Source organism: Jaculus jaculus, chromosome 14 (genome assembly GCF_020740685.1).
Source record: "Jaculus jaculus isolate mJacJac1 chromosome 14, mJacJac1.mat.Y.cur, whole genome shotgun sequence".
NCBI classification, from domain to species: Eukaryota; Metazoa; Chordata; class Mammalia; order Rodentia; family Dipodidae; genus Jaculus; species Jaculus jaculus.
The window spans coordinates 720296-738936 of NC_059115.1; the positions used below are offsets into that span (position 1 = coordinate 720296).

At 46.0% G+C, this 18641-nt stretch overlaps 1 protein-coding gene across 1 annotated transcript; it reads right to left on the reverse strand.

The window, feature by feature from the left end:
• On the reverse strand, positions 1-5000 carry Rps16 (ribosomal protein S16). Its single transcript, XM_004670418.2, has 4 exons — positions 4870-5000; positions 4668-4769; positions 344-440; positions 1-248 (listed from the first exon to the last, which is right to left on the reverse strand). The coding sequence occupies exons 1-4, from the start codon at positions 4915-4917 to the stop codon at positions 55-57; spliced, it is 441 nt and encodes a 146-aa protein (XP_004670475.1). The 5' UTR covers positions 4918-5000; the 3' UTR covers positions 1-54.
• Positions 5001-18641: the final 13641 nt, after the last annotated feature.

Genomic DNA, 18641 nt, shown 5'->3' on the forward strand with positions numbered 1-18641 from the left:
AGCCTTAAAAACCCAACGTTTATTACAAAGATGAACCTAATCCTTGTGATGAGCTTATCGGTAGGATTTCTGGTAGCGAGCTCGGGCCCCAGGGCCTCCAAACTTCTTGGCTTCGCAGCGCCGTGGGTCGGCTACCAGCAGGGTGCGGTCATACTGGATGAGGATGTCTTTGATCTCCTTCTTGGAAGCCTCATCCACATACTTCTGATAATAGGCCACCAGGGCTTTGGAAATGGACTGCCGGATAGCTGTGAGGAAGACACAATGAACCAGGTTATGTATTATGACAGCTTGAGAAGACTGAACCACTGCACACCCACAGGCCCAGGTACATGGGACTCACCATAGATCTGGGCCACATGACCACCACCCTTCACACGGACCCGGATGTCCACACCAGCAAATCGCTCCTTGCCCAGAAGCAGAACAGGCTCCAGTAACTAAAGCAACAGTGAATGAACAGTGTTCTAAAGTAAGGATTTAGGCAGCTCAGCCAGGACATGCCTTCCTCTGTACGTCTCATGCCACCACCTGCCCCCTCCAGAGAACCAAGGAACAAAGAATCCAAAAAGCACACATAGGCACTGCTAAAGAAATATAGGCAATAAGGACGGCCTGTTTTCCTTAAACTCCCACTTCTAGGATCTATTCCCTTACTACTGAGCTAAATCCACTTTCGAACACTGAACAGTAAGTAGGGGGATCCCACCAAGGCTCTCCTGGAGGAAGAAGCCATTTCTGAGCTGCTCAGGCACTGGTTCCAAGTTCCCAGCCCAAACTTTCTGCTCTCCCTTCTGACCTCATGCTCATTCTTAAACAGGAAATAACACTCAGTGCACCCCATGCCAGTCCTTCCTCGCTCAAGCTTTTTTGAGGACTGGAGCGATGGCTTAGCAGTTAAGGCACTTGCCTACAGAGCCTAGTAACCCAGGATCAATTCCCCAGTACCACGTAAAGCCAGATGCACAAGGTAGCAAATGTATCTGGAATTTGCTGTGGCTGGAGGCCCTCGTGTGCCCATTCTCTCCCCCAGATAAAATAAATCACTTTTTCAAAGAACTCCAGACCTGTGTGCCCCGGTGCTCTTGCATCACATCACTGTGCACCTGGTTACACGGGTGAGATTTGAACATGAGTCCTTAGGCTTCACAGGCCAAGAGCCTTAACCGCTAAGCCATCTCTACAGCCCTCAGGTCTAGGTCTTTCCCCAATGGCTGCTACTTCTCTCCTCTCATCCGCCCCCAAGGATTCACTGGGCTCATATCCCAGCCCTTTTCCACTTGGGACCAGATTCTAGTACTGGGTCCAGTTTGTTGAGGGTCTCAATGATAGTGGAGCCTGCAGCCATCTGGGGTCATTGATGTAATCCCAATGCTCAACAAGGCACTCATATAAACCCTTCAAAACAGCAGCAACAAATCACTATATTCAGTATGTGCTATCCAAAGTAATTTGGCCTGCTATTAAATCCCAATTGTTGCTAGACGTGGTGGCACACACCTTTAATCCCAGCATTCAGGAGGCAGAGGTAGGACAATCAGAGTTCAAGGCCACTCTAAGGCTACATAGTGAATTCCAGGTCACCCTGAACTACAGTGAGACCACCCCCACCTTGAAAAACAAAAAATAACCCCAACTGTCTTATAGCATGTACGTTATTTTGCTTTAACAAATAAATATCTGGGCTGGAGAGATGGCCCAGGGGTTAAGATGTTTTTTCTACAAAGCCTAACCACCCGGGTTCAATTTCCCAGTGCTCACTTAAAGTCAGATACACAAAGTGACACATGCATCTGGACACATGCTAGTGACCCTGATGTGCACCCCCCCCCCCCGTGATTGCAAATACGTAAATTGAATCAGGCGTGGTGGTGCACTGCTTTAATCCCAGCACTCATGAGGCAGAGGTAGGAGAATGAATCGACATGAGTTTGAGGTCACCCTGAAATACACAGTAAATTCCAGGTCAGCCTGGGCTAGAGTGAAACCCTACCTCAGGGGGAAAAAATTGCTGGGCTGGAGAGATGGCTTAGCCGTTAGAGCATTCACCTACAAAGCCAAAGAACCTCAGATTGAGTCCCCAGGACCCATGTAAACCAGATGCACAAGGTGGTGCAAGTGTCTGGAGTTCCTTTGCAGTGGCTGGAGGCCCTGGTGTACCCATTCGCTCTTCCTGTTCCTCTCAAATAAATTTTTAAAAAAATGTTCCAGGTGAGCCTGGGTTACATCAAGACCCTAAATCAAAAAAAAAAAAAAAAGCCAGATTATAAAGAAACTGACTAAAAAAATACAGTGATGCATTTTTTTTTAGTTTTTATTTTTTGAAATAGTGTCCCATAAATCTCAAGCTGTCCTCAAACTCTGTAGCTGAGGGTAACCTTGACCTCTCGACATTCTTGCCCTCACCTCCCAAGTGCTGGGATTGTGTTAACGGGGCACTATTCAGAATCTTACTAAAACTAAAATCACTATAATATACTTGTTTCATTTGCAACCAACTCAGTGATAGCAGTCCTTTATTAACAAAAATGAATTTTATTAAATATTTTATTCTTTTCCTTATTTATTAGATATGGACACATTAAGTATAGTTTTTTTTCGAGGTAGGCCTCACTCTAGCCCAGGCTGACCTGGAATTCACTATGGAGTCTCAGTGTGGCCTCGAACTCACTACAATCCTCCTACCTCTGCCTCCCGAGCAAGGCATGCGCCACCACACCCAGCTTGACATTTAGTATGTAAATAACACATGTTGGTACCATTCTTTCCCCCCTCCTTGCCCCTTTTCTGATGGGGCCTTCCTTTTTTGGGATGCAGGTCAATCCCACATGGATTGTGGGACATGCATTATAATGGGAGAAGAGGCAAGGTCTCTGTGCAAAATGTCCCAATTTGTGGCTCTAACAATCTTTCCAACCCCTCTTCTGCAAAATTCCCTTAGCCATGCTGGGTGCATTATAAATCTAAACCAGGGATGGGCACTTAGTAGCCTATGGATCTCTAGTTTGGTAAGACTTGGGTATCTTCAGTGTCTATCTCCTCTACCCTTATGCTGATATCAGATTAAGTAAGAAAGCAGCACTCTTACTTCCCCAATACCTCTGTGGTTTCAGCTGGGGTTGGGGTGGAGTGCACATGCCTTTAATCACAGCACTTGGGAAGCAGAGGTAGGAGGATCACTGCAAGTCTCACCCTGAGACTACATAGTGAATTCCAGGTCGGCCTTGGCTAGAGTAAGGCCCTACCTCAAAAAACAAAACAAATGGCTCAGCATTTAAAGGTGCTTGCTGGCAAATCCTGGTGGCCTGGATTTGCTTTCTTAGTACCCACGAAGTGCTGTGTGCACCTGGTGTTCCTTTACAGTGGTGGGAGGCACTGGCACACACACACATTCGTCCTTCCCCTCTCAAGTAAATAAATACAGTAAGTAAAATAAAGCAGACTCAGATCTCTTTTCCTTTTTCAAAGCAGCCCAAACCCAGAGGAACATGGGATTCCCTTTCCCAACCAAGTATTAAACACCCCAGATTCTGTGTCCTCCCTTACTAAGCATTATGTAATGCCCCATAACACTACACACCCATCCTTGGTTTCACTGCAGCCTAGGCTTGCTCCCAAACTCATGGTAATCCTCCTGCCTCAGCCTCCAAAGTTCTAAGACTACAGGTATGAGTCACCACCACACACCTGGTTGTGAATCCTTACTCAGGCCCCATCACCTCTGCTTGCTATTCATCCCTTCATTTGGGAGGGTTTCCAAAGCACTCTTGGAGGGAGGGTTCAAGGTAGGGTCTCACCCTAGCCCAGGCTGACCTGGAATTCATTACATAGCCTCGGAGGCCTCCAACTCAAGGTGATCCTACCTCCGCTGGGATTAAAGGTGTGCACCATCACACCCACTTAAATGTGAGCTTTACTGGGATAGATGGCATCACATATGTCCCCTAGGCCTGGGTTGAAGACTAGGGAAGAGAAATAGATCAATGAAAGCCGGGCGTGGTGGCGCACGCCTTTAATCCCAGCACTCGGGAGGCAGAGGTAGGTGGATTGCTGTGAGTTCGAGGCCACCCTTGAGACTACACAGTGAGTTCCAGGTCAGCCTGGACTAGAGACCCTACCTCAAAAAAAAAAAAAAAAAAAAAAAAATAGATCAATGAATTCTTCTCCGAAGACCCTGACGGGCAAACTCGCTATATTTTAGAAAGGTAGGCAAGGTCTAGGGTTGTGGTCAAGGGCAGCGGCGACTAACCCTTTTCGTGGACAACCCAAAATCTAAATGCTCTCCCTTCTCTTCTTTCATAGAAAGTTGTAAAGTGAACGCATGGCTACCTACCTACCACCTGTGTAACCTTGACCAGGTCACTTTCGCTCTCCCTACAAAATCCTACGCGTGTTTGGACACGAAATGAGTCTATCATGCCTTCATACATATTTCTTGTGTTTTCCGAGGAGGCAAGATCTCGCTCTATCCCAGGCTAAAGGCGTGCACCACCACGCCCGGCCACTCACACCTTTCAACGTCCCCCACTTTGCATTTCCCCAGTTCGGATGTCACTTTTCTTCCTCTCCTAGACCCTGTGCTGAGGCCGTCTTTCCTGCCCCACATCCCTCCTTGGACTGCCCTGACTGCAAGGCCGAGGCCCGCGCCCAGCCCGCCCGCCCGGCACCTTGTACTGCAGCGTGCGCGGCTCGATCATCTCCAGCGGGCGTCCGTTCACCTTGATGAGGCCGTTCCCGCGTTTGCAGTGCGCCACGGCCGTGGCGGTCTTCTGCGGAGAGCCGGGCGACAGGAGGGGACGCGTGAGCTTCGGCCACCCACCCAGGCCACCCGCCTCCCTCGGGCCCTCTCACCCCGAACCCCCAGCCCACCTTGCGTCCGAAGACCTGAACCGACTGCAGTGGACCTTTGGACGGCATGGCAGCGAGCGTAGCACACGCGAGCTCCTCACCGCGCGGCGCCCACACCGGAAAAGGAAAGCCTGGGGCCGCCCGGGCCGCTTTACAGGGTCTACGCAAGCGCTCTGGAAACTGCGTCACGACAGCACGGGGCGGCTTTACGGCTCGCGTGAAGGGGAGGGCGGGGCTCTGGTGAAGGAGTGGGCGGGCCCTGGACGGGGAAGTGGTGGTGCTTAGGGCTTGGAGTCCTCTCAAGGTGTTCCCCAACTCAAACCTGGGTCCTTAGGCTTAGCGGGCAAGCCCCTTAACTGCTAAGCCATCTCTCCAGCCTTTCTTTCTTTTTTTTCTTTTTAAGTAGGCTCTCACTGTGGCCCAAGCTGACCTGGAACTCTGTAGCTCCAGGCTGGCCTCAAACTCAAATTCACAGTGCTGGCATTAAAAGCGTGGCTAGGGCTGGAGAAATGGCTTAGCCATCAAGGCATTTCCCTGCAAAGCCAAAAGACCCAGGTTCGATTCTTCAGGACCCACGATGCACAAGAGGGCGCATGAATCTGGAGTTCATTTGCAGTGGCTGGAGTACCTGGCACGTCCATTCTCTATCTGCCTGTCTCCTCTCTGTCAAATAAGTAAATTCAGTTATTTAAGAGCGCGGCACTTGCCTTTAATCCCAGCACTCAGGAGGCAGAAGTAGGCGGATTGCTGTAAATTCAAGACCACCCTGGGACTACATGGTGAATTCCAGGTCAGCCTGGATTAGAGTGAGACCCTACCTCACAAAACCAAAAAACTAAAAAACAGAAATATGTGGGCGTGGTGGCGCACACTATCAATCCTAGCACTCCGGAGGTAGGAGGATCACTGATTTCGAGGTCAGCATGAGACTATATAGTGAATAGTGGTTACTGAGGAATCAACCCCAGGTCCTAAGGCTTTGCAGATAAGTGATTTTTTTTTTTTTTTTTTTTGGTTTGCGTATTTATTTATTTGCAAGGAGATAGAATGAATATGAATGAGTATGCCAGGGGCTGTAGCCACTGCAAAGGAATGCTTCCAATGAATGTGTCACTTTGTACATCTGGCTTGATATGAGTATGGGGCAATTGAATGGGGATTGTTAGGCTTTGCAGACAAGCACCTTAAGCACTGAGCAATCTCTGCAGCCCTCCACCAAATGAAGGTGTTTCCTTGTTTCTTGCCGCTGGGAAGGCCCTCAAGCTTGGGGATTCTCCTGGCTCTGCCTCCTGGTGCTTGCATGTGCCTTGGAAGTAGAGATACATGCACCACTTTATATCTGGTTGAATGTGGGCACTGGAGAGCAAACTATGGTCGTCTTGCTTGCAAAGAGAGTCCTTTTAGCTGTGGAGCCTCTCCCAAGCCCTTAATTTATATTCATTTTGGGGCGAGGGACGTTTCAGAGATAGAATCTCAGTCTAGCCCAGGCTGACCTGAAACTCATTCTGTAGTACAGTCTGGCCTCAAACTCACAGCAGTCCTTCTACCCCTGACTCTCAAGTGCTGGGATTAAAAGTGGTACCAACAAACCCTATATTCTTTTTTTCCATGTGCCACCTTGTGCATCTGGCTTGCTTGTGTAATGGGGACTCAAACCTGGGTCTTTTAGCTTTGGAGATAAGTGCCTTAACTCTTAAGTGCTAAGTCATCTCTGAAGCCCCCTATATTCCTTTTTTTGTTTGTTTGTTTTTGTTTTTTGAGGTAGGGTTTCACTCTAGCTCAGACTGACCTGGAACTTACTGTGTGTGTATGTATTATGTATGTATGTATGTTTGTATTTATCGAACTCTCGGCGATCCTCCTACCTCTGCCTCCCAAGTGTTGAGATTAAAGGCGTACGCCACCATACGTATTTTTTTTTTAGTAATTTATTTATTTATTTGAGAGAGAGACAGAGGAAGAGGCAGAGAGAAAGAGGATGGGCGCACCAGGGCCTCCAGCCACTGCAAATGAGCTCCAGATGCGTGTGCCCCCTTGTGCAGCTGACTTAGGTGGGTCCTAGGGAATCAAACCGGAGTTCTTAGGCTTCACAGGCAAACACCTTAACCACTAAGCCATTTCCTCAGCCCATACCTGGCTTTTTTTTTTTTCAAAAAACATTTTTATTAACAACTTCCATGATTATGAAAAGTATCCCATGGTAATGCCCTCCCTCCCCCCCACTTTCCCCTTTGAAACTACATTTTCCATCATACCCCCTCTCTCCCTCTCAATCAGTCTCTCTCTTTTTCTTTTTGTCATGACCTTTTCCTCCTATTATGATGGTCTTGTGTAGGTAGTATCAGGCACTGTGAGGTCATGGATATCCAGGCCATATTGTATCTTGGGGGAGCACGTTGTAAGGAATCCTACTCTTCCTTTGGCTCTTACAGTCTTTCCGCCACATCTTCTGCAATAGACCCTGAACCTTGGAAGGTATGATAGGGATATTGCAATACTGAGCACTCCTGTCACTTCTTTCCAGCACCATAATACCTTCTGAGTCATCCCAAGGTCACTGCCATCTGAAAATAGAAGATTCTCTACCAAAAGTGAGAGTAGCATTAATACAAGGGTATGAACATTAAGAGAAGTGCTTACTGGGCAGTTCGATAAGCATAGTATATACACTTATCCAGACATCAACAAATGTTACACCCCTAGGGCTCATGACTACCCCTGTTTTAAGTTTTCAGTATCAGGGATGTATTCCCTCCCATGGAGCGGGCCTCCAATCCAATTAGAGGGCAGTTGGTTTTCACCACGACAGATGTGCCACCATGCCTGGCTTTAAAAAAAAATTATATTTATTGAGTCAAACATGGTGGTGCACATCTTTAATCCCAGTACTTGGGAGGGCACAACTTCTCAGGACACAGGCATTACAGCAAGCTTTTCATACAAACTGCTAGCCCAGTCCAGGCAAAGCTCTTTCTCACCCTCATAAGCCAAACCTCACAGTCCATAGTTCTTACTGCCTTCAGGTCTTTCAGCTCTGACCAGGATAGACCATCAAACTGTACTTACAGCACTGCAAGGCATCTCTTAGGCCAAGGTTTCAACTCCTTCCACATTCCTCTTGAAAATCAGCTCCAACAGGCCAAAGCCACACAGTCAGGTGTCTAGCAACAATCCCACTCCTCGGTACCACTTTACTGTTGCAGTCCGGTTCGCATTGCTGGTAGAAATCACCCAACCAAGAGTAGCTTCTGGGAAAAAGAGGTTTATTTTGGCTTACAGGCTCAAGGGGAAGCTTCACGATGGCAGGGAAAAACGATGGCATGAGCAGAGGGTGGACATCACCCCCTGGCCAACATAAGATGGACCACAGCAACAGGAGGGCGTGCCAAACACTCGCATGGGGAAACTGGCTATAAAGCCCATAAGCCCGCCCCCAACAATACACTCCCTCCAGGAGGCATTAATTCCCAAATATCCATCAGCTGGGAACCTAGCATTCACAACACCTAAGTTTATGGGGGACACCTGAATCAAACCACCACATTTGGCTTTGTAAGCAAGTACCTTAACTGATAAGCCATCCCTTCTGACCCACACCTTATATATTCTTAAAATACAATTATGTAATCCCAGAATTTGAGAGTCATAAACAGGAAGATCTATTCAACTTCAAGGGCACTTGATATAGCACGTTTCAGGCCAGCCACGAGTTCAGGGCCAGCATAGGCTGCAGAATGAGTTGCAGGAAAGTTTTGGCTAGAGTCTAGGTTTTTTTGAGACTCACCCTCATAAAAACCTTAAAATTAGCCAGGTGTGGTGGTGCATGCCTTTAATCCCAGCACTCGGGAGGTAGAGGTAGGAGGATCACCGAGAGTTTGAGGCCACCCTGAGACTACATAGTGAATTCCAGGTCAGCCTGAGCCAAAGTGAGACCCTACCTCGAAAAACAAAACAAAAATCATTAAAATTAAAAAAAAAAAATACTGGGCATTGTGGCACATGTCTTTAATCCCAGCACTCAGGAGGCAGAGGTAGGGGGATTCTGTGAATTTGAGGCCAGCTTGAGACTGCATAGTAAATTGCAGCTCAGCCTGGGCTAGAGGGAGACCCTATCTCAGAAAAACAAGACAAGGGCTGGAGAGATGGCTTAGAGGTTAAGCACTTGACTGTGAAGCCTAAGGACCCTGGTTCGAGGCTCAATTCTCCAGGACCCACGTTAGCCAGATGCATAAGGGGGCGCATGCATCTGGAGTTCATTTGCAGTGGCTGAAGGCCCTGGCGCGCCCATTTTCTCTCTCTCTGCCTCTTTCTCTGTCTGTTGCTGTCAAATAAATAAATACAAATTTTAAAAAGAAAGAAAGAAAAGCAAGACAAGTTTCATGGTCCCAGTAGGTCGCCCTGCTGGTCGTGTTGGGCTGCTCCGATCCTGCAAGCTTGCTGTGGAAGCAGGCCCCTTGCTCGGCCTTCCTGATCAAAGTGCCTCTGGGTCCCCAATTCCAGGATACCCAGTGCCAGAGGGCGGCAAAAGCGGAAATCTGTTCTTTTTCAGAAGGTAGCAAGACCCGAGGAGATAAACCACCCCTCGCACTTCAGCCAAGCCACAGCTGAATCCACAGAGGAATGGGGAGATGAGCAAGAGCGCTGCTTCCATGCTGAACCTGACAATCAGCGCCAGGGTGAAGGAGACAGACTAAGGATACTCAACACCTACCAAAGCAGACACCCAGAGGCTCCTAAGAACTCATCACTGAAGTAGACTTAAAACTCACCCACCATGGCTCAGGGAATTTTACGGAAGAGGGGACAGAAAGATAGCCGCAGGTTGAGACATCATGCCCAGAGGCATCCCCCCCCAAAAAATAACTGACTACTGTTCCTACAACCCCATGGGGAATACCTGAAACCCCACTGAGGAGCTTCCCAAATGGAATGGAAGCAGGAACAAGGGAAAAGAGGATACCAACACATGATGTATCCATACGAAACACCTTATAAATAATAAAAATAAACATTAAAAAAATAAACTGGGGGCTGGAGAGATGGCTTAGTGGTTAAGCGCTTGCCTGTGAAGCCTAAGGACCCCAGTTCGAGGCTCGGTTCCCCAGGTCCCACGTTAGCCAGATGCACAAGGGGGCGCACGCGTCTGGAGTTCGTTTGCAGAGGCTGGAAGCCCTGGCGCGCCCATTCTCTCTCTCTCCCTCTATCTGTCTTTCTCTCTGTGTCTGTCCCTCTCAAATAAATAATAAATTTAAAAAATATTAAAAAATAAATAAATAAAATAAACTGGGCATGGTGGCACAGGCCTTTAATCCCAGCACTTGGAAGGCAGAAGTAGGAGGATCTACAGGAGTTCAAGGCCACCCTGATTCACCCTGGTGAATTCCAGGTCAGCCTGGGCTAGAGTGAGACTCTACCTTGAAAAACAAAAAACAAACAAAAGAAATGTAGAAAATATAAGGAAAACAAGTAGTTTAGTAAATAGTGTTTGAAGTTATTTATAGATTTGGAATTTTTTGTCAAGAATCTAAAGAGCAGTCATGACAAGGATACTCATGCTAAATGTGAGAAAAGTGACACCTTGAATATGTGAGTGTTGAATCTACTTGAGCTAGCTAGCAGATGATATGGATTTCCAGAAGAGTAATTCAAAAACATATAATTGCAAACTTCTCATAAATAATTGTTGCAATTTGATCAAAGTTAATTGTCAATAGAATAAGAATTTTGGAGCTGGGCGTGGTGGCGCATGCCTTTAATCCCAGCACTTGGGAGGTAGAGGTAGGAGGATCACTGAGTGTTCGAGGCCACCCTGAAACTACATAGTTAATTCCAGGTAAGCCTGGACCAGCGTGAGACCCTACCTTGAAAAATCAAAAAAAAAAAAAAAAAAAAAAAGAATAAGAATTTTGAAAGGGTAGGACTCCTTACAATGTGCTCCTCCAGACATAAAATGGCATGGATATCCATGACCTTACAGTGCCTGACACTACCTACACAAGACCCTCATAATAGGAGGAAAAGATCATGACATCAAAATAAAAGAGAGACTGATTGAGATGGGGAGGGGATATGATGGAGAATGGAATTTCAAAAGGGAAAGTGGGGGGAGGGAGAGTATTACCATGGGATATTTTTTATAATCATGGAATATTAATAAAAATTGAGAAAAAAAATTTTGAAAAAATGTAACTTTATTAGGGCTCAATTTACATATAATAACAGGTACAATATTAAGTACACATTCCAGTGAGTTCTGATACAGACAAACAGACAGACAGACATGGCCCCATTTCTCCTGCTCCTTTCCTAGCCAGCCTCCACCTTCTGTCCAGACACCAACTAATCTGCTCTCTGTGTGAGGCTTTGCTTACTATAGAGTTTTGTATGAATGAAATCATGCTGTCTGGCTTCTTTCACTCTGAATAAATGGTTTGGAAATTCACTGGTGCATTTCAGAAGCTTCCTGGGATACCACATCAGGGATGGATAGACTGCAACTTATCCTCCTCCTCCCTCCTCCTCCTGCCTTTCTTGTCTTGTCTTTCTGCCTCTTCTAACTTTTTTACTGACAGCTTCCATAATTACAGTAAACCATGATTGCCAGGCATGGTGGTGCATATCTTTAATCCCGGCACTCAGGAGGCAGGCATGAGAATTCCCACCCCTCCCTCACTCTCCCCTTCCCAAATCTAGCCTCCATCAACTTTTTTTCATTTATTTATTTGTAAGCAGAGAGTGTGAGAGAGAGAGAATGAGAATGGGTACACCAGAACTTCTAGCCACTGCAAGCAAATGCCAGATGTGTGCATCACTTTGTGAATCTGACTTTACATGGATACTGGAGAATCAAACCCAGGTCATTAGGTATTGCAGGCAAGTGCCTTAACTGCTATGCCCTCTTTCCAGTCATGTATGTATGTGGATAGATAGATGATGATATAGATATAGATATAGATATAGATATAGATATAGATATAGATATAGATAGATATACATAGATATAGATGATATAAATAGATGTAGATTTTTTTTTCTTCAAAGTTGGGTCTCACTCTAGCTCGGGCTGACCTGGAATTCACTTTGTAGCCTCAGGGTAGCCTTGAACTCATGGCAATCCTCCTACCTCTGCCTTCCAAGTGCTGGGATTAAAGGCAGGCATCACCATGCCTGGCTCTCATATATTTTTTTTTGAGACAGTATTTCATGTAGCCCAGGCTGGCCTTAAAATCACCATGTAGTCAATGCTGGCCTTAAACTCCTGATCTTCCTGCCTCTGCCTCCCAAGTGCAATATTTCTGGTAGGTACTACCACACCTGGCCAAAAAAGTCTTATTTTAAAAGAGGTGAGAGCTGGAGAGATGGCTTAGCAGTTAAGGCACTTGCCTGCCAAAGCCTAAGGACCCAGGTTGAATTCCTCAGCACCCAAGTAAAGTAGGTTCACAAGGTGGCACGTGTGTCTAGAGTTTACTTGCAGTGGCTGGAGGCTCTGGAGCACCCATTCTCTCTCACACACTAGTGCTATGTCTGTTCCTCTCTCTCTCTCTCTCTCTCTCTCTCTTGAAGGATTAATGTAGTTTTAAAGTTGTTTGAAAGGTTAATAAAGTTTTTTCATTGTTGGACAAGTCAACCCTAAAATAGTGGCATGTGGGCTGAAGAGATGGCTTAGCAGTTAAGGCACTTGCCTGCAAAGCCAAAGGATCTAGGTTCAATTCCCCAGGACCTACATAAGCCAGATGCACAAGGGTACACATGCATCTGGAGTTCATTTGAAGTAGCTGGAGTCTCTGGCACACCCATTCTCTCTCTCTCTGCCTAGTTCTCTCCCTCTCTCTCTCTCAAATAAATAAATAAAATAGTGACATGTGAATGAAGGTTAACTTTTTTATTTTTTGGTTTATCAAGGTAGGGTCTCACTCTAGCCCAGGCTGACCTGGAATTCACTATGTAGTCTCAGGGTGGCCTTGAACTCACAGCGATCCTATTTCTGCCTCCAGAGTACTGGGATTAAAGGCATAAACCACCACACCTGGCACCTCTGTGTTTTGGATCAGTGCTTGAAGACACAGCCCACAGTGGTGGGGAGCACATGGTGTGCCACCATGCCTGCCTCAAAAATTATTATTTTTTATTTTTTAAATTTTTTGTTCATTCTTATTTATTTATTTGAGAGTGACAGAGAGAGTTAAAGAGGCAGAGAGAGAGAGAGGGAGAGAAAGAGAGAGAATGGAAAGAGAGAGTGGCCAGGGCTTCCAGCCACTGCAAATGAACTCCAGACGCATGCGCTCCTTGTGCATCTGGCTAACGTGGGTCCTGGGGAACCGAGCCTTGAACTGGGGTCCTTAGGCTTCACAGGCAAGTGCTTAACCACTAAGCCATCTCTCCAGCCCAAAAATTAATATTTTTTTCTTCCAAATTTTTATTAACAACTTCCATGATTATAAAAAATACCCTATGGTAACACCCTTCCTCTCCCCACTTTCCCCTGTGAAACTCCATTCTCCATCATAACCCCTCCCCATCTCAGTCTCTCTTTTAATTTTGATGTCATGATCTTTTCCTCCTCTTATGATGGTCTTGTGCAGGTAGTGTCAGGTACTGTGAGGTCATGAATATCCAGGCCATTTTGTGTCTGGAGGGAGCATGTTGTATGGAGTCCTACCCTTCCCTTGGCTCTTATATTCTTTCCGCCACCTCTTCCGTATTAGACCCTGAGTCTTGGAAGGTGATAGATATATTGCAGTGCTAAGCACTGCGGTCATTTCCTGGGCTGGAGAGATGGTTTAGCGGTTAAGCGCTTGCCTGTGAAGCTTAAGGACCCCGGTTCGAGGCTCGACTCCCCAGGACCCACGTTAGCCAGATGCACAAGGGGGCACATGCGTCTGGAGTTCGTTTGCAGTGGCTGGAGGCCCTGGCGCGCCCATTCTCTCTCCCTCTCCCTATCTGCCTCTTTCTGTCCCTCTCTGTCTCTCTCAAATAAATAAACAAAAATTACCAAAAAAATTTTTAAAAAAAGATATATTGCAGTGCTGAGCACTGCGGTCATTTCTTTCCATCACCATCATACCTTCTGAGTCGTCCCAAGGTCACTGCTATCTGAAAATAGAAGATTCTCTACCAAAAGTGAGAGTAGCATTACTATAAGGGTATGAACATTAACAGAAGTGCTTACTGGGCAGTTTGATAAGCATAGTATATACATTTAGCCAGGCAAAGGGCTCATAACTAACCCTGTTTTAAGTTTTCAGTATCAGGGATGTATTTCCTCCCCTGGAGTGGGCCTCCAGTCCAATTAGAGGGCAGTTGGTTTCTCCATAATAGATGTGTCACTATTGCACCCATTGGCTCATTTGGCCTGGCTGGCCAAATATAAGGCTTGCAGTGTCCTCTGTTGAGTATCTTCACTGGTGATTTCTCTTTCTCCCATTGAACTGCATGCAGAATGGCTTCTTCCAGCTTTCTGTCAGCTCAAAAATTATTTTTAAAAGGGGTTAGAGGGATGTCTTAGCAGTTAAGGCCTTTGCCTGCAAAGCCAAAGAACTCAGGTTTGATTTCCCAGGACCCACATAAGCCACAAGCATGGTCTGGAGTTTGTAGTGGCTGGAGGTCCTGGTGTGCCCATTCTCTTTGTCTCTGTCTCTCACTCTGACTCTCTCAAATAAATAAATAAATCATTATTTTTATTTGATTTATTTATTTGACAGAAAGGAGAGAGAGAATGGGAGTGCCAGGGTCTCCAGCCACTGAAAACAAACTTCAGATTCATGCTCCACCTTGTGTATCTGGCTAATGTGGGTCCTGGGGAATAGAACCTGGGTCCTTTGGCTTTGCAGGCAAAGGCCTTAACTGCTAAGCCATCCTTATAGCCAAAATAAATAAAATATTAATTTAATTTAGTTTAATTTATTTGACAGACAGATTCAGACAGAGGAGGAGAGGGAGAATGGGCTCACCAGGGCATCCAGCCACTGCAAACGAGCTCCAGATGTGTGTGCCCCCTTGTGCATCTGGCTAACGTGGGTCCTGGGGAATAGAGCCTTGAACCGGGGTCCTTAGGCTTCACAGGCAAGCGCTTAACCGCTAAGCCATCTCTCCAGCCCTGACCTGGAATTTTTAACTTTTTAAAAAATAGATTATTTATTTGAGAGAGAGAGAGAAAAAAAAAAGAAAGAAAGAAAGAAAGAAAGAGGTAGATAGAGTGTGGGCACACCAGGGCCTCTGGCTGCTGCTAATGAACTCCAGAAACATGTGCCCCTTTGTGCAACTTGCCTTATATAGGTACTGGGGAATTAAACCTGGGTTGTTATGGATTGCAGGCAAGTGCCTTAACTTCTGAGCAATCTCTGCAGCTCTTTTTTTTTTTTTTTTTAAATCAAAAAAAAATCTTTTGGTGCACGCCTTTAATCCCAGCACTCAGAAGGCATAGTTAGGAGGATCACCACGAGTTTGAGGCCACCACCCTGAGACTACATAGTGAAGTCTAGGTCAGCCTGGGCTAGAGTGAGACTCTACCTCAAAAAACAAAACAAAACAAAACAAACAAACAAACAAAAAATAAGAAAAAAACTTTATTGACAACTTCATAATCATAATCTCCTCTGACCATCCTTCGTTGTCCCCCTTCCCTGTCCCCTCTCCACTGAATCCCTTTCTTTCCAACTGGTCTCTCTTGTATTTTGATGTCATCGCTTTTTTTCCTATTATGAAAATCTTAGGTAGGTAGCATCAGCCACTGTGAGGCCAGGAATATCAAAGTCACTTTGTGTCTGTAAGACAGTATTGTAGCACTCCTCCCCTTCCTTTGGCTCGTACACTCTTTTTAAAATTTATGCTACTGTTATTGCTTTTACTATTATTATTTTGTTTTTTTTTAATTTTATTTTTTCTCAATTTTTAAAAACATTTTCCATGATTATAAAAAATATCCCATGGTAATACCCTCCCCCCCCACTTTTCCCTTTGATATTCCATTCTCCATCATATCCCCTCCCCATCTCAATCTCTTTTATTTTGATGTCATGATCTTTCCTTCCTCTTATGATGGTCTTGTGTAGGTAGTGTCAGGCACTGTGAGGTCATGGATATCCAGGCCATTTTTTGTCTGGAGGGAGCACGTTGTAAGGACTCCTACCCTTCCTTTGGCTCTCACATTCTTTCCGCCACCTCTTCCACATTAGACCCTGAACCTCGGAAGGTGTGATTGAGATGTTACTCGGTACTCTAGTCACTTCTTTCCAGCACCATGATACCTTCTGAGTTGTCCCAAGGTCACTGCCATCTGAAAAGAGAAGATTCTCTACCCAAAGTGGGAGTAGCACTAATATAAAGGTATGAACATTAAGAGAAGTGCTTACTGGCCAGTTTGATAAGCATAGTATATACATTTATCCAGACATCAGCAGATGCTACAACCCTAGGGCTCGTGACTACCCCTGTTTTAAGTTTTCAGTATCAGGGATGTATTTCCTCCCTTGGAGCGAGCCTCTATTCTAATTGGAGGGCAGTTGGTTTCTACCATGACAGACGTGCCACTATTGCAACCTGTTGACTCATTTGGCCTGGCTGGCCAATTACAAGGCTTGCAGTGTCCACTGTTGAGTATCTTCACTGGTGGTGTATCTTTCTCCCATTGAACTGCATGTAGAATGGCTTCCTCCAGCTTTCTGTCAGCTAGTCTACATGGAGGAGGTTATCAGCTCAGTTCCAGCAGGATTTCTCAGTGGCCTTGCAGCCCAAGTATGTGGAGTTTTCAGCAATAGGGTATTACCATCGATTCCTGGTAGGAAACCAAGGACCTCAGCAATGGCCTATAATGTTTTGGGGGCATCAGGGACCTCCCTGGCCAACAACTCACTGGAAGGTATCCCATCCCTGAGACTGAAAATTTTCTAGCAACGGTCTACGGCTCCTGAGTGTTTCATTGTCCCAAACCAAAGGATTCCATTTAATTTATTTATATCCTCTTAGATTTTGATTAGCCCTCCCTCCACCTTTCCTTTACTCAATCTCCTCCCCTGACCTCACTCTTGGCCCTTTCACCCCCATTAATCTATTCTTCTACTTAAATATATACAACACCAACCTATTAAGTACCCTCCTCCCTTCCTTTATCTTCCCTTTGTATATCTTATTTTGTTTTTTTGAGGTAGGGTCTCACTCTGGCCCAGACTAACCTAGAATTTACTCAGTAGTCTCAGGGTGGCCTTGAACTCATGGAGTTCCTCCTACCTCTGCCTCCTGAGTGTTGGGATAAAAGGTGTATACCACCATGCCCGGCAGAATCTTTTTTTTTAAATATATTCTATTTGTTTATTTAAGAAAGAGGGAGAGAGCCAGGCATGGTGGCACATGCCTTTAATCCCAGCACTCGGGAGGCAAAGGTAGGAGGATCACCATGAGTTCAAGGCCACTCTGAGACTACATAGAGAATTCCAGGTCAGCCTGAGCTCAAGTGAGACCCTACCTCAGAAAAAAAGAAAGAAAGAGGGGGAGAGAGAGAGAGAATGGTCATGCCAGCCTCCAGCCACTGCAAACGAACTCCAGTCACATGTGCTCCCGTGCGCATCTGGCTTACATGGGTCCTGGAGAATCGAACAGGGATCCTTTGGCTTTGCAGGCAAATGCCTTAACTGCTAAGCCATTTCTCCAGCACTATTACTTTTTTTTTGTTTGTTTTTTTGTTTTTTGAGGTAGGGTCTCACTCTGGTCCAGGCTGACCTGGAATTAACTCTGTCATCTCAGGGTGGCCTTGAACTCATGGCAATCCTCCTACCTCTGCCTCCGGAGTGCTGAGATTAAAGGCGTGCGCCACCACACCCGGCTTATTACTTTTTTTTATTTTGGTTTTTTGAGGTAGGGTCTCACCTTAGCCCAGGCTAACCTGGAATTCACTATCTAGTCTCAGGGTGGCCTTGAACTCACAGCAATGAGAGAGAGGAAGAGAGAATTTGGCATGGAAGGGCCTCCAGCCACTGCAATTGAACTCCAGACATGTGTGCCACCTTGTGCACGAGTGACCTTGTACACATGTATCACCTTGTGTGTCTGGCTTCCATGGGTTCTGGAGAGTTGAAAGTGGGTCCTCAGGCTTTTCAGGCAAGCGACTTAACCTACTAAGCCATCTCTCCAGCTCCAGTCTTGCATTCTTTCTGCCACCTTTTCCACAATGATCCCTGAGCCTTGGAGGGTGTGGTAGAGGTGTGCTTTCTCCTTTTTCTTCTGGGACACCAGCCCATGGGATGGTCCCACCTCACTTAAATTTCTCCAGAAACACCCTATTAGCTGTCCATAGATTTGTTTCCTAGATGATTGTAAATCCAATCAAGTTGACAATCACCATCACAGCCCCCTCAAAAAAGGCCAACCTACTAACGCCTGGAATCTGTGAATGTGTTCACATACATGATCAAAGAAATGTTGTGGGCTGGAGAGATGGCTTAGCACTTAAGACACTTGCCTGTGAAGCCTAAGGATTCATGTCTGAGTCCCCAAGTCCCTTGTAAGCCAAACACAGTGTAACAAACATGCAAGGCTGCACATGCACACAAGGGGTGCACACATCTGGAGTTTGACTGCAGTGGCTGGAGGCTCCGACATGCCAATTCTCCCTTCCTCTCCCTCTTAATCTCTCGCAATAAAAAAAAAAAAAAAAAAAAGAGCAAAGCCAGGCATGGTAGTACACGCCTTTAATCTCAGCACTTGGGAGGTAGAGGTAGGAGGATCATTGTGAGTTCAAGGCCACCCTGAGACTACATAGTGAATTCCAGGTCAGCCTGGGCAAGAGTGAGACCCTACCT